Source organism: Garra rufa, chromosome 2 (assembly GCF_049309525.1).
Source record: "Garra rufa chromosome 2, GarRuf1.0, whole genome shotgun sequence".
In the NCBI taxonomy this organism is placed as follows: Eukaryota; Metazoa; Chordata; class Actinopteri; order Cypriniformes; family Cyprinidae; genus Garra; species Garra rufa.
In genome coordinates this window covers 14,684,622-14,706,058 of record NC_133362.1, presented here as the reverse complement: position 1 = coordinate 14,706,058, position 21,437 = coordinate 14,684,622, and the positions used below count along the sequence as shown (strand labels likewise).

Sequence of the window (21,437 nt, the reverse complement as noted above, 5' to 3'; positions counted from 1 at the left end):
ACTTAGAAATGCTTTAAAGGCGACAATAAAGCACAGCACGGCCCATTAAACCGTTTCACGGTTTCACTCGGTCATGAGAAACAAGAATAAGAGAGTGAAACTTAAAAGGCTTGCATTGTACCTTTTTTTGACAAAATATCATTTTGTATTTTTCCCTGTGGTCCACTTATATCGTTTTGTGCACTTAAATCGGTTGTTACTGAATTTTACATGACCATTTTTCCACCCTTTCTGTGAACCTCAGAATTAAACGGGCTGCTTTTTTGTGCTGCTGTGCCTTTAAGAATTTTAAATGGCGCAGTTGGAATCTTTTTCAGTTCACGAGCTCGAATTTAAATCGAATTGGCCAAGACCCACAGGATGTTTATTTAGAATATGAATTGGGAATAAAGCCACTAGAAGGCAAGACTGCAACCATTCGCCTAAAAAGCGTAATGCCGTACGTGGGAACGGAGACCATAGGCCGATTTTTTATAATGGATGTCAATGGAGGAGAGGCTGTACTATGCTAAATAAACAGCTTTTTTAGAGGAAACAGCTAAAGTTGTCCAAATGAAGCTCTTAGCTTTGATAGCTTTGATATATTTAAATTAGGAAATTTACTAAATATCTTCATGGAAAATGATCTTTACTTAATATCCTAATGATTTTTGGCATAAAAGAAAAATCGATAACCTTGACCCATCCATACAATGTATTTTTGGCTACTGCTACAAATATACCCGTGCTACTTAAAGGTCATCGGTTGCCCATTTTCCACAAGTTCATATGATTCTGTAGGCTCTTAATGAGAAGTTATTAGGCTTTTCTGTGCAAAGTTAGATCCATTTTTCCAAGTAATGCCTAAAACCTTAAAAGAACAGTTCACCCAAAAATGAAAATTCTGTCATTAATTACTCACCCTAATGTCGTTCCAAACCCGCAAGATCTTCGTTTAACATTGTGCTTCTGTGCCTTGATCGTGGTATGACTCTTGCTGTCTATGGAGGGTCAGAAAGCTCTTGGATTTCATCAAAAAAATAGCCTGCAACCATTCGCCTAAAAAGCGTAATGCCGTACGTGGGAACGGAGACCATAGGCCGATTTTTTATAATGCATGTCAATGGAGGAGAGGCTGTACTATGCTGAATAAACAGCTTTTTAGAGGAAACGGCTAATCATTTAATAAATCGACAGCCAATCTGCTAATCTTCAATATGTTTTATACTAAACAATACTTTTGGATTGAACTATTTTTACTATATGTTTTTTTGTTTTCGAAGAGAAGTCACTGACTTTTCGTGACAGGTGGGATTCAGTTTACGCCACTTCTCATTCATCCCTATGGTATCCGTAAACGGCGATTGAGTGTCGAACTCTGACTGAAATTCAATGACTTCAAGGCAGTAATGTGATTGGTTATTAAGGGACACATGATCCAAGTTAGCTGTTACGCCTTCTCCAATAGTAAGTAAAAAAAAACCTCTCGTCTCCCTGTAGTAAGACAATCTCTGAATTGGAATGATAGAAAGAAGAAACACTGAATTAAAATTCAAAGAAATTCAACACAGTCACCCAACAGAGAAATCTAATTAGTTTAACAATTTTGTAAACAAAACTAAAACGAATGACTAATTAAGCCAGTTTATTCCCTGATATTTGACCCTGGACCACAAAACCAGTCATAAGGGTAATTAATCTTTTTGAAATTGAGATGTATACATCATCTGAAAGCTGAATAAATAAGCTTTTCATTGATGATAGGACAATATTTGGCTGAGATGCAACTATTTGAAAATCTGGAATCTGAGAGTGCCTTTAAAGTTGTCCAAATGAAGCTCTTAGCTTTGATAGTTTTGATATATTTAAATTAGGAAATTTACTAAATATCTTCATGGAAAATGATCTTTACTTAATATCCTAATGATTTTTGGCATAAAAGAAAAATCGATAACCTTGACCCATACAATGTATTTTTGGCTATTGATACAAATATACCCGTGCTACTTTGGCCATTTTCCACAAGTTCATATGATTCTGTAGGCTCGTAATGAAAAGTTATTAGGCTTTTATGTGCAAAGTTAGATCCATTTTTAATTTCATTACCATGACAAAGTAATGCCTAAAACCTTAAAAGAATAGTTTTTACAAAATTCTGTCATTAATTACTCACCCTAATGTCGTTCCAAACCCGCAAGATCTTCGTTTAACATTGTGCTTCTGTGCCTTGATCGTAGTATGACTCTTGCTGTCTATGGAGGGTCAGAAAGCTTTTGGATTTCATCAAAAATATCTTAATTTATGTTCCGAAGATGAACGAGGGTCTCACTGGTTTGGAATGATATGGAGGTGAATAATTAATTACAGAATCTTTTTTTTTTTTTTTAAATTTTGTTAAACTATTTCTTTAAAATGACCAAATAAATGACGAGAAAAATTTGCATCTTAAATAATAAAATAAAAATTTTCACAGAAATATTTATGTATTTATTTAAAGAAAAAAAAAGTGGTTATTTGCTTTTGTCAATCAACAATTGCTGATTGAGCTTAAATTGAACTAAACCAGGCATATTCCTTTAAATACTAACAGCACCTATGGCAGTACAAATTGTGCCTGGTTAGTGAAAGGACACAGGTGAATAGGACACAGGTTTTTGACCTGAAATTCAGCACATAAAAATTGACCTAACTGTTTAGTGAATTCTCACCTGTATGTTTTGTATGTACAACAAACTCCATTCGAAAAGATCAAGGAAAATCTGATTTGAATAATATGACCCCTTTTAAGAGATGGTCTCTCAGTCCTGCTTTTTTCCACCACTCAGTCTTGTTTTGACAACTCTCTTTCACACTAAGTCTTTTGCTAGTTGGCACAAAAGTAATGACTGATTTGTGCAGCTGGTGTATCTTGGAAGCTTTTCAAAACCTCTATGAAAAACAGACATAAACAGGCTGATGCACTCAAGATCGGGAGCTGGTTAAAGCGTTCGGATGTGAAGAGGCTGCGCCGTCTCTCAGAGACTCAAAATCTGATCAAATCTTTCAATGACGGCGTGACCGTGCATTTTACTTTCTGCTGAATCGGATGAAAAGAAACAAACCTAATGGACCTGTGTGAATTGTGCTTCTGAACATCAAAGACCTTTCAGTACTCATTCAGCTCTCAGTCGAAATACCGAGGCCTGACAAATCTGGGGTTATACTGCACCCATTTACAGACTTGAGCAAATGTAAGATAAGAGCTGGACACAAATACAGTACTCCCTATCATGTAAATGAATAATGTGTGTATCACCTGTACTGAGATCTCAATGCCAGTTGATTGGCTGCCGCACATCAGTCATTCTGTTATTGGAAACTTTTCCTTATAGAATAAATTAATCATGACTGACTACCAACAGAGCCTTTTTATTCTCAAATAACTTTTTGTGGACTATTTCCACTGATGGATAAGCTACAAAAGGCTACCTTTACATTACAGACCAGTTTCACCATCTGTTTCCTGTTAATTAACTTTTTCCAAGTGCCATACAATTGGAAGACATCTGATTCATTCTAACCTCTATGATCTCAAACTATTCGGATTCTGGAGGAGAAATTCTCTTACCTCAAAAGCACCACATGCTCATTTCCATCAGCAACCTGCTGTGCTGTATTGATCCGCTGAACTCCTTCCTTTTGGTTGCACAAAAAGTCATACTGGAGTGTGTGGGAAAAGTATGTATTAGTATTTTCTTTTTAATTATTTCTCATGCATTTTTTTATTTCTTGGGGTAATAACATAGCTTTGAAAAACACAAATGTATATGAATGTGCAGCATTACCCGAAGCACTCCATTGGAAATGTAGAGTTTTATGAAGAAGACTGCTTTTTCGGCACTGGCCGAATACAGCAGGGTTCCATACATAGATTCAGTCAGAAATCTCACTGTGACATTGAATGCAGCACTGACTTCAATGCCCTCAAACTCCAAAAAGGACTTCCCAGAATAACTCCCAAAACTAGTATCTGTAGGACAGGAACATAGGCAGTTAAACATAGTGCCACATTGAGCTTTGCTCAACTTGAATAGTATAAATTCAACACTTGTGTGGATGTTTGCTGCTATCTGGAACTAAAATTTGCATAGATATCGAAGGTTTTATTTCATTATGGGGGTTAGTAAACAAAAACAACATGTTTTTCATAATACAGCTGAAAGAAATATATATTTAATACAGTAGCATTTCATACTTGGTACAGGAAAATGTTGCCTTATGTCACTGTGAATCTTAATAAGAATGAACATCATAGAACCTTTGCTGTCATGCCATTCCAAATAAAAAGTGGGCAACACAACCTTATTAATATTCAGCACTATATTGTGAAGTAAGAAGCTGTATGAGAACATGAGTCAATAAGAATGTGAATCTGAATAAATTCTGAATAAAAATAATGACTAAAATTAGGGCATATGAATTATGTCTGCATGAAAAAGAAACTTTTATGACAGTTATTTATAATTATTGAATATTTTAACCTTTCATTGTGCGAAGTTACATATTTCATTCTGAAACCATCCCTTTTAATCAACTTCAGTGGATTCAACTGAAACTGAAGCAAGCACGAGTAACACATTATGAACACTAGGAACTATGTAAGAATTGATACTCTCCACATTAAATTCTTCACAGTCAGCCAATATTTCTTAATTAAGCATATATTGTTCTAGCAATTTTGAATATTACAAGGTTACAAAGGATCACAGTGCTCCTAAAACTATGAATATTTTTAATGCTAATTATAATAATGTTAAGCTCAGAGCAGATAGAACAGCAATGCATATTATTTAACACGGATTTAAAGCTAACATAAAACGAATACAACTAATAATAATTTTGCAGTATGCAGTGCACAGACCACAGTTTATTACTGAATTACACGGGATATGGTTGTTTCCCATAATGTAATGTTCCCTTACCTGACTTTCCATTTCCAATGTGATTTTTTTTTCACTCATTTTATAAAAGTTAGGCTATTTTTAGTAAAATGCAATGAATTGTAAACAGTAACAAACTATTTTTAAAGGTTGCATATAATTCAAAAGTCATTTTACATGCTGTTTAAACATAAATGTGAACCTATTTATATATATTTTTTAAATTAAAAGAAAAGGTCTAAGAACAAGCCAATCAGAGAATACGTCAAAGGTGACATCACATTTTACAGGCCCCGCCCACAACAGACACTGCTCTATTAGTAGAGACCCTGCCCTGAGTAAACCACACATAATCTGCCATATTTATCTTCATGATAGAGCATTTAAAAGCAGCATTCAAGTACAAAATGTCTTTTTATTAGAGTTATAGAAGTTCTTTAGTCCAGAACAGTGACTGATTTTCTGTTTTTATTGTATTAACAGCAAAGACAGCAGTATAGGTACTCTACTCTATATTACACTTAATACACAGATCTAATATAAACAGGCAAGCTGTTTGCCTTCACAGACTTAACTGACTATGTTTTTGTAACTTGTGTGTTTTTAACATAAACTTGTGTGTATTTGACAGTTTAAGCGTAAAAAGACATGAAAGAGTAAGCATAGTACTCAAATACTGGGTGACCACTTTCTGTGTTTTTGCTTTAGATGTGTGCGGTTAGAAAACCGTATATCAGAAGTTTAAACTGATAAAGCTTTAAAACACATGATTTCAGCACGATAGACATGATAATCAAAACCAAACAGATGTTTTTGGCAGAGTATCTAAGGAACAAGCTGTAAAGACACAGCCCTGATCTAAAAAAAGGGGCAGGGAGCAGCAGCACATTAGCATTTAAAGAATCTCACTCAAAAAAGGCATTTTTAAAATGATATAATAAATGATCTGTGAGGTATTTTGAGCTGAAAGTTCCCAGGCACAGACTTTTATTACATCTTGTAAAACAGGGCACAATAGGTGGCCTTTACTGTAGGCATGCATTAATCGATATACATTTAAACACTCATACTGAAATACTGTATAGACCAATTCAGAGTAGATCTCACAGTTATGTCACTTGCAGCTGCACGCGCATAGTGGTCGTAGAAAAACACTGGTAACAAGTGGAGATAAACGGGCAAAATCCATGGAATAAGAGAACAATTTTTTGAGCCTTTTGATGTCAAAATCAGAATGCAAATCATTTTTATAGAATGCTGTTGTCAAAGACGCCATTTGAAGCTAAACGCAGACATTTAAACATACTATGGATGAAAACTTTATGATTACTCTACTTTTAAAGCATAAATTTGATTTAAACAATAGGTCTACATAATATTCACATAGGGGACATATTGTATTAGCCTTATAGTTACAGCATGAAATATTATTTAAACCTATTACTATTAACATTTTTACATACAATTTATCTTACAATTCTGACTTTTTTCCTCACAAATGCAAGTTTACATCTCCTAATACAGACTTTATAATTCGATTTAACTCAAAAACAGTGAGTTTGTGAATTGTGAGGGAAAAAAGCCAGAAGTGTGGGATATAAACTCCTATTCTGAGTCAAGGGAAAAAGAGAATCACAAGTGTTTTTCCTTATTAGAATTGTGAGATATAATCTCGGAACTTAGAGAATAAAGTCAAAATTTTTAAATCTAAAATCAAATCTGTAAAAATATTATTTTATTCCATGGCTCCATAGACTGCCACTTGAAAACCGTAATTTTCTGCTACCAGATAGGCTCCAACCACAAAAAAAAAAAAAAAAAAGTCTTTCCTGTTTCGGATCTGTAAGACTATGAAACTATCTAACGTCAATTTCGTTGAATTACAGTGCTTATCACTGGGTGACAAGCTTGAAAATGACATCTAATCAATATAATCTATAATCTTTTATAGTGATTTATAGCATCCGTGTAATTTCTCTCCCAGGATTTCGGCAACCATGACACGCACACATCCTGAATGTTTACAAACCTATAACTGGTCTATAAGCTATAAAAAATGATTTCAAATATAGCTAATATTGCATATTTGACATATGCAAGTTGTATGCTATGTAATCCTACAAACAGATTCTGGAATGTGCAAAATAACAAAAAGCAACCATTAAAGAAACAAACCATTAAATAAAGCAAGGGAGGAACAAACAAAAAGCAAAATAAATAAAAATGTCAAGTTTAATTGCTTTGAAGTTTTCAAATGAAAGTGGTGCCACTTTCTCAACCACTTTGAATTAACAAAATCTTTCTGAAACTTTAGTAAACAGAAATTAAGTATACGTTATATGGATGTTATTCTGATGAAAGCATTTTTAGAGTCTATAAAACTTCAAATAATCTCAGAAAAAAAGATTTTCCACATCTGATGAAAGGGTTTTTTGGGGGAGGAAAAAATGGGTGCTATAAACTGCGCTTTCATTTGCCTCACAGAAAAATCTGAGAGCCTGTAAAACAGGTGGCTGTAAGATCCCTGTCTTTCATTTTAAAGGTCTTTTATGATAATTGCGCCTGGTACAGTAGCTCCTTTCCCTCGCAGGAGTGTGATCAAAGCAAAGAGTGACCCATTACCTGTCATGACTTAGTACATTTAAAAGGCAGTTTTTAGATCTGCTTTAATTGGGGGGGACTGAAGAATAGCTCTCCGGAGGAAGTCTATTCCAATTAGCAGTAGGAAAGGACCGCTCGTCTAATGTTTTCTCCTGTCAGTGGATTTTGTGAAGGCACTGATGTTCACCTCAAAACGTCCTTACCCCTGTAGTGCATCTATCATGTTTAGACAAAGCAGAAAATCTCTCATCCTTAATGAAATCGAAATGCATTATGTGTTTAACATTTCAAAGGATGCAATCATTCAAACACAACAAAAAGCACAGGAACATGCCAGTTACCATTGATCATATTTTGCATCCCAAGAGCTGAAAAAAAGCATTTTTTTCTTTCCAGCAAGTGCATGGTAAATGAGAGCAGCTCGCTTGGAGAAGGTCTAAGAAGATCTCTCTACTCCGTAAACCTCTTTCTGTCAGCTCGAGGAACCTCAGCCCTGTACCATGAGGGGTTTTTAGCACAAATGAACAGTAACCCACAAGACACTTGCAGAAGCACATGGTCTGCCAAGAAAGGCACATAAATTCCCCTCGCAAAGAGAGCGAGAGTGAGTGACTGTCTGAGAAAAATTATACCAGCTTATTACATGCCTCATTTTAAGCCATGATATCCTGCTCTCTGTCATCCGCATCAGTCGGCAATTACGGGACATTTTCAGAGACTTCCACCCTCTTTGAGATCATTTAGGGTACTGATGCGGACAAACTTAAAAGACCGGCTCTGACTTGAGCAATTTGGCCTAAGCATTAGCGTTGGTCTGGAGTTAATGCCCTTCAATCTCAAACAGTTCCTACGAAAGGTCTCGCCTCTGGGTATTTTGCAATGAGACGCTCAATAATGTGGACCTGCCTGCGGTATTTCTCCCTCCTTGTGATTGACTGACGCCAGGCTACAAAACAGGGCGCGCGTTTTGCGATTGCTGTCACGATTAATGGACCTGCAGCAGATGAAGCCTTTATCAATATTTGCTTGACTTTAAATCTTTTTAATGCAGAAATCTTTTGATCTGCCGCTGAAGGTCTCTGGGGCACTTTGGCGATTAAGTAGCTTGTAGAAAAATCCCCATGCGTCTGCTAAGTCCTGCACTCCATAATAGGACAAATATCTCAGAGTGAGGCCTGTGACCGAGAGAATGGAGACTTATTGGAACTGTGATCTCCGATTAATGAGGATGAATGCGGGCCGACTACCGAGCTTCTACCTTCTCCCTCCCCTGGTGTTCCGGGCAGGTTTACCAGCGTTGATGATGGAAAATTACCCCTCTGAGACTGAGCCATTCATTAATTTGAGATGCTTGTTTGGACTGATATAAGGCTTTCACGCAGTCCGTGATTGCTGCCGGGAGGCAAACGCTCACCTCATTAGCAGTTAACTCCAGATCCCTTTTTGAAATCTGCATTTTAGCCACTAACTTCTCCACGTGCTTGGCGTGGTCTGCTCTCGCCGGTTCTTTAACATTCGAATCGTTCCAAACCGGTCAATAGGGACAGGTGATTGCGAGCTCATTCTGCGGCTATTATCGACAGAGAGAGCTATGAAAGACACACTACAGGAAAACTCAAACATAAAACTCTTATTGGATAAAATAAGTCCGCAAACACTTTGAGGGTGTAGTTATTGCTCATGTTTGTGAAATGCTGACTCTGCTGGATTGCTGCCAGTTGTGCTGATGAGCACTATTATGGGATGTATAAATATAGATCTCTGTAAAGGGAAGAACAAGAGGGAGTGTGTGGAAAAGATCAGCGTTTTGCTTGCAGCCATTCAAAAATACTGTTGTTTAATGAATGAATGGTAAGCTCATCCATTAAAACTATAGAAGCAGGGAGAGCACTCATGAAATCTATACAAATGCTTGACTAAATTTGCACTTGTGCACTATTTTCTAGCATGATCAGCTTTTTCTTTTCACTTAAACATTACAGACATTGCGTTTTGGCACATATCTCACCTGTATCATTTGTGACCCTGGACCACAAAACCTGTCAAAAATCATTAAGATATTAAGTAAAGATTTTGTACGTTTCCTACCATAAATATATCAAAACTTAATTTCTGATTAGTAATATGCATTGCTAAGAACTTCATTTGTATAACTTTAAAGGCGATTTTCTCAGTGTATTAATTTTTTGCACCCTCAGATTCCAGATTTGCAAATAGTTGCATCTCGGTCACATATTGTCCTATCCTAACAAAATCAATTGAAAGCTAATAAACTGACCCTTATGACTGGTTTTGTGGTCCAGGGTCACATTTGTGCTAAAGACACAAATGATACCTCAAAATGTGAGACATTTTAAAAAGGAATGCTTTTTAACTTTTCTACGCAATCATTATTGTTACCTGACGGATTATAAAATGAAAAAAAAAAAAGACACTTACATTGAAGAAAAATGAATACCTGAATGTATTCAAACCACCTAGCAACCACACAGAAATCCTACACTATCTGGGAAAAAGGTACACAATTTGTCACTAGGGCAGTGCCTTTTGAAAGGTTATCATTTCGGTGCTAATATGCACACTTCAGGTATGAATACTCTTACCTGGAGTGTACATAGGTTATCATTTCGGTGCTAATATGCACACTTCAGGTATGAATACTCTTACCTGGAGTGTACATAAATGGTACAAATTATTACCACCCAGTGACAGCTTTTTGTACCGTTTTTCTGAGACCAATGTACCAATAAAACCTAGCAATAAAACAGACTATAAACTGGGTAAAAAAGGACTTATAAGCATATTTGAATGTACAAAAATCACTGATCTGTTAAGCATTATAATATGGCTTAATATGATGAAAGTTAACGTGTAAATATTTCACAAACATGTGTAAAAACTGTCTCAAAAAATTAAGACAGACATTACAAAAAACTCAGATTTATAAGCCTCCTAAGTCATGTTAATGAGATACAGATTGAGCAGATTGAACCCATGATGAATAATTCAATGCTGGTTATGCAAATAAATTAATGATCATTTTCCTTTATTGTCATCTGATTAATGCCCTGTCTGTGTTCCACGTTACTCACCGGCCCATACATATACATGTGCAGGAATTCACAGAACCTCGTCAGATTGCCTGACATTAACATGCAATAACAGATCATATGAAGCAAGCACATCTGAAGTTCATTTAATATGGGAACTTGACTAAAAACAGAATTCCTCTCAAATGTCACATTTGCAGTGTAACAGTGTGCTAACTTATTATTTTAATATTTCTTTTTTGCACTTTTTCATTATTACTCATACTAATGTTATGAATTGTCACAAAATCTGATTTTTTTTCTTTTCCAAATATGATGGACACAGATGAACTTCCAATTTTGTCACAGTTTCTTTGCTATTACCAAAGTGTTGCATCAACCATTTGTCCAATCGCTGCATGTGAAGTAACACGTCCAAAGCAGCGTGACCCGCCTGCCACTGACTGATTTGAAGATATCAAAGAGGAACTCCTTTGTCTTTTGTTTCTGAAATCTATTCTACACTGAGTGGGCTGGGAATGCAGAGGAGGAGGAGAGGACAGCAGAAAGAGAGAGCAGAGGTATCATGCAAGTTCCTGGCTAATCTATTTATAGCTGCACCGAGGGCAAAAGATGTTTTTAGAGAGCGACCTAGATAGACATATCGATGAGACTTTGTTGGTCTATTTGAAAGTTACAGTATATGCTCTTTGCTGAATTAATAATGAAAACAAAGATTGGAAAAACAAATTATTTTTAAGTAATTATATTCTGAAACCAATGTTTGACTGTGGGGTAATGAAATATACAAAACTGCAAAATAAAACTTGCATTAGACATTCAAGACTTTGTCTGCTCATTAGTCACGGTCTAATATCCCGCTCTCATTTTTACTATGACCAATATTTTGAACTGTATGAGACCTCAACGTACATTGGAAAGGATGAATACCAGGATTGTGCATCATTTAGAAATGAACTGAGAATGCCTTATAAATCCAAATTCAATTCCTGAGTTTAAATATAATTTGAAACGAGGCAGCAAGCATACAGATTTTATATGGACTTGAATGCATACTGAAATTAAATTATAGCTAATATTGTCAAGCTATACTGTAAATATTTATTTGACATAAATAGACAGACAGACAGACCCTCATGAATTGAGAGGCAATTCATTTGCTGGATTAAGAAGACAAGTACAGAAAAAAAAACTAAACTAAAAAAAGAAAACACAAGTTGAACAAAAAACAAAACAAAAGCACACAAAACACAAACCAAAAACAAAACAACAACAAAAAACACAAACCGAACAACAAAACCAAAACACAAGCAAACACACACACACACACACACACACACACACACACACACACACACACACACACACAACCTGAACACAAAACAAAACCAACCACAAAACATAAAAAACCAAAACAAAAAAACATGTATAACAGAACACAAAAACAAAACAAAAAACAAACAAAAAAAGCACTAAACACAAAACAAAATAAAAACAAGCCAAAACACAAACTAAAACAAAACAAACAAAACCCGAACACAAAACAAAAACAAAACACAAAAAAATTGTCTTCGGTTAAACTGCGTTGCTTTTAGAAGCGTCAATTCAGTTTTTGCATATAGTTTAATGTCTTTATTTCGGGATTATCAAAGTAAATTATAACTCAAATTTGAGATTTTACTGGGGCACAGCATGTGCCCCAGTAAAAAGGGTCTAGCAAAGCCCCTGCCCTGAAGCAAACCCGGCGGCTTCATAGCTGCATCCATGTTAGCACGTCTCGTTTGATGTGGTAATTTCACAGTAGGCATATTACACACAGGTTCGAAGACTCATTCTCACCCCCTACAGTGCAATTCGGCTAGGTATACATACAAAATATCAAGGTGAAAGTCATCATAACTTGCGTAGTATAGACCCAGCTCCCAACCCAACTTTGAGAATAGATTAACGCCCGATAAGAGTCTCACGTTAACGCAGCACGTTAACGCCGATAACAGCCCACCACTAGACAAAACACAAACAAAATACAAAAAATACAAAACACAAACTAAACTCAAAACCAAAATTCCAAAACAAAACACAAACTAAAAAAAAAAGACAAAACACAAACCAAGCAAAATAAAAAAGGCAACACAAACACAAAACAAAAAACACAAACCAAACTAAACAAAAACTCTAAACCTAGAGATGGATAAATTTCTTTTATCTATAATTCAACTGCATCGTATCAATTCTGATTCACTTTTTTGTGAAAACTATCCCAGTCAGCTGTCCATCAAAAAAAGTGTGTGCGATCTAAAGACTAAATGGATTTCTTGAGTCCAACTTGTGATGATAGATTTATCCCGCCATTTTTGAGTTAAGACTATAGCAGCTTCCTTGAGTTTTATCTTCCATAAAAAATGGCCTCAATTCCACCCTGTCTGGACAATCGCAGAGCGATTACTCAGCTAGGGTACCTCTCGGGCACTTGACGAAAATTCCCATGGATGCCCAGGCAAACCTTTAGAGCTGTCTGTAGCATTTGCCTTCTGCATTGTAAATTCGCCGATTTCCGTAAAGTGCATGTTCGGAAAATTAACTGCACTGTTCCCCAAAGGCACTGACTTACACACGCTTTGTCTTTCTCAGTAGTGGCTGAAGAAATTAGTGCTGACGGTATCTTAGAGCAAACATTCACATCGTCACATCCAGACACATTTCTGTGCCCTGAAGGGATCCAAATGCAGTTTCTTTGTTTACTACATTTTTCATTCTGCTGAGAGGTTTAATTCCATTGTGTTGTGCCCCCCAGGACCACCATAAAGTCTAGCTTAAATGTCAAAATCACTCTCAACATATGCCAGAAACACATTTACCTTTATTTTGGCCCTGTAACTGGCCTATTGATTTTTTGTGGTTCGTTTTGTATAGCGGCAATCTTAGATACTGTTCTAGCAGCGCGGCGTTCAAAAGATCAACTGTACAACAGAAACTCGGCTGTAATCGAGAGAATGACATCTCATTCTCACTCTTAAACGCTGTGAAATGTTGCATTTAAAAAAAAAAAAAAAAAAAAAAACCTTGGGAAACGGCTACGGGCCAGCAGTTCATTTCAAATCAATTCAGAAAGAAAGCGAAAAGTCATGCTTTAGGGAAATATAAGCGCATTCATGGGTTTTCTTTTTCTAAAAGAACTTGCTTCACCAAATTACCTTCAGTGATTTGACAAATTTAGCCTCCAGAACCCATTTATTAGTCCATTGTCAGGAAATTGGGCTAGGATGGTTCAATTTCCTAAGGGACGTGAAAATTTAGTTCTAATGCTCCACACTGACATTTTGGCTCTCTACAATTCATTCATTGTTACCAATGGGCATTTTGTGTCATGCTCAATAAACATTATAAAAACATAGCGCATGGTTTCTAATTAGCTGTAATTTTTCCAGCGAAAAGTAATTGAGTTTGTTCAAACTATTGCTTCTACAGAGAACATTAGTGGAACAAATGTGGAAAAAGCTCTTATTATCAGACATACCACAGATGGTGAGTGTTTATCTAACTAACCTTTAGGGGCTCCCAGGTCATTTTGCAACGGAGCAAAGCAAAATGTAGGTTATTTGGGAGATGTTTTCGAAATACACATTTCAAGGACTTTTTGTCTGGCATTATGTTGCCTGTGGTGATGTATCTGTATGTTATTGTAGTCACTGATACCATAGGGGAGAGCAAAGGCAATTGTAAATTCACAAATAAAAGTGATGACAATAACTCGGCACAAGCTCAGTAGGGTTTTCTCCCGCTCTGACTGAGAAAAAGCAGCATGATCAACTCATTTTATGAGAAATTTTCCAAACAAACTGATACTGAGAAATAAAAATAAAGTTTCAAACACGTAAAAGCATCATTTCGTCAAAAGCATCTAATTAAAAATAATTATAATGTAGGTTCCACATTAAAAACAAATGAGTTCTGACAGCTAAAATAATCTGTACCATTTAAAGGTGAAAACTATTCCGTAATGCTACTTAATGCAATAAAGAAATTATATTACTTTAATTTGATCTTGCGGGCTCTCATTTTAGATGTTAATATTTAATAAATATTATACATTTAAAAAAATATATTTATATATATATATATATATATATATAAAAATATGATATATTTAAAGTGCTACAATTGTCCCTAACTACTGTATAGTGGGTGAATGAAACACTTTTCAATAAAAAGATAGTTTGTGAAACATGGCCTATGAACCATAAAAGACGATATTTTGAGAAATGTGCATACATCGTAAGTTATATACAGTTGAAGTCACATTCACTTTGTAGGATTTGCAAAATGTTAATTATTTTACCAAAATAAGAGGGATCATACAAAATGCATGTTAGTTTTTATTTAGTACTGACCTGAATAAGATATTTCACATAAAAGACGATTACATAATCCATGAGAGAAAATAATAGCTTAATTTATAAAAATGACCCTGTTCAAAAGTTTACATACACTTGATTCTTAATACTATGTTGTTACCTAAATGATCCACAGCTGTTTTTTTTTATTTTTTTTTTTAGTGAGTCCCTTGTTTGTCCTGAGGACAACTGAAGGACTCATATGCAACTATTACAGAGGTTCAAACGCTCACTGATGCTCCAGAAGAAAAAACTATGCATTAAGAGCCAGGGTGTAAACTTTTGAACAGAATAAAGATGTGTAAATTTTTCTTTTTTTGCCTAAATATGATATATTTTAAATTTAGTACTGCCCTTTAGAAGCTACAGAAGATACTTACATGTTTCCCAGAAGACAAAAAAGGTTAAATTTACCCAGATCTTTAAATTCAAAAAGTTTTCACCCCCCAGCTCTTAATGTATCAGTGAGCGTTTGAACCTTCTTTAATAGTTGCATGTGAGTCCCTCAGTTGTTCTGTAAAAAAAGATGAATCTCAAATTCATATAGTCATTGTTGGAAAAGGATTTGAATATTTTGAAGAACAGCAAGAAGTCTAACTGTTCAGGACAAACAATGAACTCATGAACAACTATACACTAAACAAACATAAAAACAAAAACAACAACAGTAACAACACAGTATTAAGAATCAAGTGTATATAAACTTTTAAATGGCTTAATTTTTAATTCAACTATTATTTTTCTGTGTACACGTCTTTTATGTGAAATATCTTATCTTATATACAAAAAAAAGACATACATTTTGTATGATCCCTCTTATTTTATTAAAATAATTGAGGTTTTGCATATTCTGCAAGGTGTATGTAAACTTTTGACTACAACTGTAAATCAATTTACTTACCAATATTCTTCAAAATATCAGGATTGGAATAACAAGAGTGAATGATCATATAGAAATTTCATTTTTGTGTGAACTAATTGTGTTTGTTTTAATATAGAATATACATTTCTCTATAAATAATATACTGCCTTTTGCTGAAAGATTGAAAAGTGGTTTATAAATAATATTTATGATACGTCTCTTAAGCAGTGTCAATAATATCTAAGGTTTACAAAGACAAGCAGATAATAAGCTGATGAATCAAAACAAACCACACAAGCTTATTGATTGGATTCAATTGTTCATGATGTTTTTCATTTACCCAATCCTTTTGCCAATAAAATTAAAAGCCAGTGCAGTGAAAGTCAACTTCATAATGTTAAAATGCAAAAACATTTTGCTTCCTTGCTGTGTAGTACGAACAGATACTCTGCTGTGACTCAAAACCAAAAATTATTTATGTAACACTTAGGATTTTATGAGTCTGCTAAAAATACTCCAAAGTATTACAAAACTAGAAAATATTGCAAATGCGGTTTTAGTACCAACCTGTCGGCTGCTCAATGTTTTGCAAGTTCTCCACAGGTGCTAAAGTGGGTTGTATCTCTGGGTTGTGGTGGATGGTTTTCCACGACACGACTGAGATAGGAGGAACAGAGGATATGTCTGTCTTCACAGGGACACAGCTGATATTGTTGATGCTGTCCTTACAGGAAAACCCATCAGGACATGATTGGATCAAGCAGTCATCGTAATTATATTCACAGTTTTCCCCCTGAAACACAAAATAAAGACTTTTCACACAACATACGTTTTTTCTCTAAGTGTTTTTGAAATGCCTGCTGGCATATGGTTTGATGCCACATCCAACTATGTTGTCACTACAATAACAAGGCAGTCAGGGTTTCTGAAATAACTGCGCTAGTATGTGGCATTACGGTGAGGAAGTACAAAGTTTGATGCAATATGCTGAAATAAATGCAGTGTACACAACTAAAAGCTGGGGGCATTGATATTCAAGCATGGTGCAAAACTCACATTGGCCCCGATATGACTGTAAATTACAGTAAACCCAGCAGAAGCAACTATGCTTTCAGCTGTGACAGCACCTATATGTGTACTAGTGGCAACTGCTTTGAGATTTCATGAGCAATTACATGTTTTTGCTGTTTGAAATGATCTGTAGTGTGTATATACACTATATTGCCAAAAGTATTGGGACACCCCCTTCTAATGAACAGGTTTGACTACTTTAGCAATTTCCATGAGTACAAATCTTAATGTTTAAGCCTATAATGATATTCTAGGGAATTGTGTGCTTCTAATTGTATAGCAAAAGTTTGGACAGGAGTCAGGACCCTTTTTTATTCTATCAATGCCTCTGTGTATAAGGTAAGGTTCAAAAAGAAATGATTGATTCAGTCAGTGTGAAAGAACTTGACTGGTCTGCAGAAAGTCATAATCCCGACTGGTATGAATTTATATGCAACCCTTGAGCCAAAAACTCATCTTCAAACACCAATGACTTGTACATATGGGTACAGTCATTTTAGACACTTCCAAAATTGTTGCAACAGAGATGAAAATACAATTTTTAAATACATGAATTTTTGGAGTGCAGTTTTGTAAGTGCCTTTTTCTGTTATAAAGAAGGGGGTGTCCCAATACTTTTGTCCATATAGTGTATGTACATTTGGTGTTTGTGGTAATGAGCTTTTGGCTCAAGGTCTGCATTTAAAGTTCAGTTGGGATTAGGACTTTGCTTTCTGCAGAGCAGTCAAGTTCTTCCACCCTGACTGAATCAATCCTTTCTTTTTGAACCTTGTCTCATACACAGCGGAATTGTCACGTTAGAAAAGAAAAGGTTCCTGTCCAAACTATTGCCATAAAATTAGAAGCAAACAATTCCCTAGAATATCATTACATGCTTAAACATTAAGATTTGTACTCGTGGAAATTACTGAAGTCCAACCTGTTCAGTAGAAGGAGTGTTCCAATACTTTTGGCAATATAGTGTGTATATATACAAATTGTTCTACTTTTATATGATTTAAAAACAAATTACGTTATACAAATTCTATATGAATTGTTCTATTTTTATATGATTTAAAAATATATTGCATTTATATAACATCATATTGCTCATCTTTTTGTTTAGTAGCAATTCGACAAGCAACAGAGCTGAAACAAAAATAGGTAAATAGCATCCATATTCTGCCATTGATAAGTGACATCTGTGCTTTCCCGTACTTGAAAAGCACCACTGGCATGTTGAATACTAAAGAAGCCTGCTGCCTACCGTCCTGAGGACGTCAAGGATATTTAAAGGCCATTGCAATATTGGAACGGAAACAAACGGATGGCGAATACTTGACAGGAGAAAGACAAACAGGATTGCATCTCTCTCAAAATCACCTCAGGGGAAGATGAAGAGCTCAGGGAGGAGGAGGAAGGGGGGGAGATCGGGACTCAGCGCGACTTACCACAAATCCGGGCCGACAGAAGCAGGTGTAACCATGGCCAGGCTCATTCTGGATGCACATTCCCTGGTTGCATGGTTGCAGCAAGCACTCATTAATGTCATCTTCACAGTGAAGGCCTGTCCAACCTGCCAGGAACAAAAACCCAGAGTGCCACAGTGAGCCCACCCCGCAACCAACAACCCCCTCACATCTCACTGCCCTCCCCCCTTCTCATATGTTTTCTACACCATCTCCATTCCTGCTTCGTTTTCCCATTCTGGAAAGCATCCACACGCGCTGAATACATTTTAATACTCTATGAGGCTTGTGTCTGTTTCAGTAGCCTGCAAGAGCAAATTACTCCCCCGAGGAACCTAAGTGATTTTTGCATGGGGGAATCAAAATGCATGAAACCGAGACTTTTCATAAACCTTTATCTCTCTTGTGTTCTTCAGACATAAGACTGTCAGGAAGGTGTAAAAAAAAAAAAAAAAAAAAACATTGGCAGAAGATATTCATAAACATGTACAAGGTTCTATGGAAGCCCGTTTCTGGCACTAAACAAAAATTAAAAAAATGTAATTGCGAGTTTTTTTCATGATACAAACTTGCCATTCTGCAAGAATTATGAGATATAAACTCGGAAGTTAGAGAAAATATCAGTCTTTTTTTTCTAGCCTCAGAACTGGGCATTTTAACTTACAATTCCGACTTTTTTTTGCAATGGTGCAATTCTGATTTTAGAACTCACAATTTCAAGATTATATCACACAATTTTGATAAAAAAAGTATAACTCACAATTTAACTTACTTTTTATTGCAGATTTTTTCCCCCCCCCAGAATTTCATGATACAAACTTGCCATTCTGCTTTTTTTTTTTTTCTCTCAGAATTATGAAATATAAGATCACAAGTCAGAGAAAATATCAGTCTTTTATCCAGCCACAGAATTGGACATTGTAACTCAGGAAAGAACAGGTCAAAATTGTAAGTTTTTATCCCACAGTTCTGACATTAAAACTTGCAATTTCGAGTTTATATCACACAATTTTGAGGGGAAAAAGTCAATTGCAAGTTTATATCTCAAAAATTTCTCAGAATTGTGTTTATATCTCGCAAATCTGACTTTATAACTCACAATTTCTAGTTTATATCTCGCAATTCTGACTTTTTTCCTTCAGCATTGTGATTTTTTTCTTACAATTGCGAGGTTATATTCTGCATTTCTGACTTTTGAACCCACAATTTTGAGTTTATATAACACAATCTTGAGGAAAAAAAGTCAATTGCAAGTTTGTCTCACAGTTCTGACTTAATTTCTCAGAACTGTTTATATCTCGCAATTCTGACATTATAACTCACAATTGCGAGAAAAAAAGTCAAAATTGTGAGTTTATATCTCACAATTCTGACTTTTCCCCTTAGAATTATGCAATTCAGATTTCTCCATTTCCCAGTTTCCCAAAAGCAATATTATCCATAAGCAATTATCTTTTTCTCAAAAAATTGCGAGTTCATGTCACACAATTTTGAGAAGAAAAGTCAATTCCAATTTATATCTTGCAATTCTGACTTTATAACTCGAAGCGAGTTTATTTCTCACAATTCTAAGAAAAAAAAAAAAAAACAGAATTGGCAGATGTAAACTTAAATTGCGAGAAAAAAAATCAGATTTTTGAGAGAAAAAGTCGCAATTACCTTTTTTTTTATTCAGTGATGGAAAAAGGCTTTCATAAGGTTCCCAACCTGAACCTCCAAGATACTTTCATGACTTTCCAAGTCGTTCATGATAACTGGATTGAAATCAGTGAAACAAGACTAGATGAAAAATGTGGATCATGGTATAGAAGCAATTTTAATTAAACCAGTTAATTAAACGAAAAGTAATATTGTAAAAGTAAAACATATTAAAATTTACAAAAACTTTTTTCAATGTTTTCAATTTTAATATATTTAAAACATTCCTGCTATGGCAAAGATGAATTTTCAGCACTATTACTCCAGTGTCACATCATCTTTCAAATACCAAATATTTGGTGCTTAATAACCGGTTCTTATTATTATCAATTGGTCAGGACAAACAGTTCCACCCCCAAACTCACACCATTGGCTAGTCCGTGTTACTGTGTTGGGTTCGGATACACAAGCAAAAGGAGCACTGCTTTGATAGTACCTAATTTTTGAATTGTCTCTGCATATTATACTAGGAAAGAATAAATTATTTCAACAGAGAAAACGCATATCATCATGTTACTGTATTTACTATGTCATTAACCCTGTCTATAAAGCAAAAATGCCATATTGAATGAAAGCCTAATACAGTATAATGCCAATAAGAGTCAAACCGCTGTCACATATATTGCATTACATTATATATTTTCTATAACATAAAAGCCTCACCTGGTCGACAGTGACATTGGTAGCCATTGATGAGGTCTTGGCAGATGGCCCCATTAAAGCAGGGCTCAGAGCAGCATTCATTCATCTCTACCTCACAGAAATCTCCCACAAAACCTGGCAGGCAGCTGAATTAAAACATTCCTCTTTTAAAATGGCACAGAGAATCAGATGTTTTTATTCTCTAAAAAACATGTCTCTTTAAAAGGTTGAACAGAATGCTACGACTTTCTGAGCCACAGCCTTGAGTCCATCAAAAAAGCAAATATTCAAAAGGAAAAATATAATTAATGACAGACATATGGTCAGCTAAGCTTGTGAAAGCGATGGCACACAGATGGTGAGCAAACTGAGAAATGTCTCATTAACCGAGTTTGTTGGCATATAGCAAAATTTCTAAATATCTCCTGAAATTGTTTTAAATTTGGTTCACTTATCTGTACCTTTAACACTTTAAAATGACCCTCCATTGACATTTTGTGATTGCATTTTGTAGACATGGTGATTACACTATGAAGACCGATGATTATGAACAGATATTTTGGTGCACTAGCTTGTTTCCACCGAGCGGTACGGTTCAGTACAGTACAGTACGATACGCAATTATGTCAGTTCCCATTGTTAGAAGTTGTGAATGGTAACAAAATAGCGAACCGCACCATATCACTTTTTTGGTACCCTTCCATTGGGGTACCTAGCACAAAAAAAATGTGTAACAAAAGGGTGGAGCAAAACTCACTGCTGCACGATATATT

At 35.4% G+C, this 21,437-nt stretch overlaps 1 protein-coding gene across 1 annotated transcript in view; it reads right to left on the bottom strand.

Moving 5' to 3' along the window:
* The window catches only part of eys (eyes shut homolog), a 303,309-nt gene that overhangs the window by 104,476 nt on the left and 177,396 nt on the right, over positions 1-21,437 (bottom strand). Inside the window, exons 27-31 of the mRNA XM_073834888.1 lie at positions 20,686-20,810; positions 18,307-18,431; positions 16,373-16,598; positions 3,804-3,988; positions 3,587-3,678 (exon numbers count right to left, since the gene is read on the bottom strand). Coding sequence (XP_073690989.1) covers positions 3,587-3,678; positions 3,804-3,988; positions 16,373-16,598; positions 18,307-18,431; positions 20,686-20,810 — 753 coding nt within the window. The remainder of the gene's footprint in view (positions 1-3,586; positions 3,679-3,803; positions 3,989-16,372; positions 16,599-18,306; positions 18,432-20,685; positions 20,811-21,437) is intronic.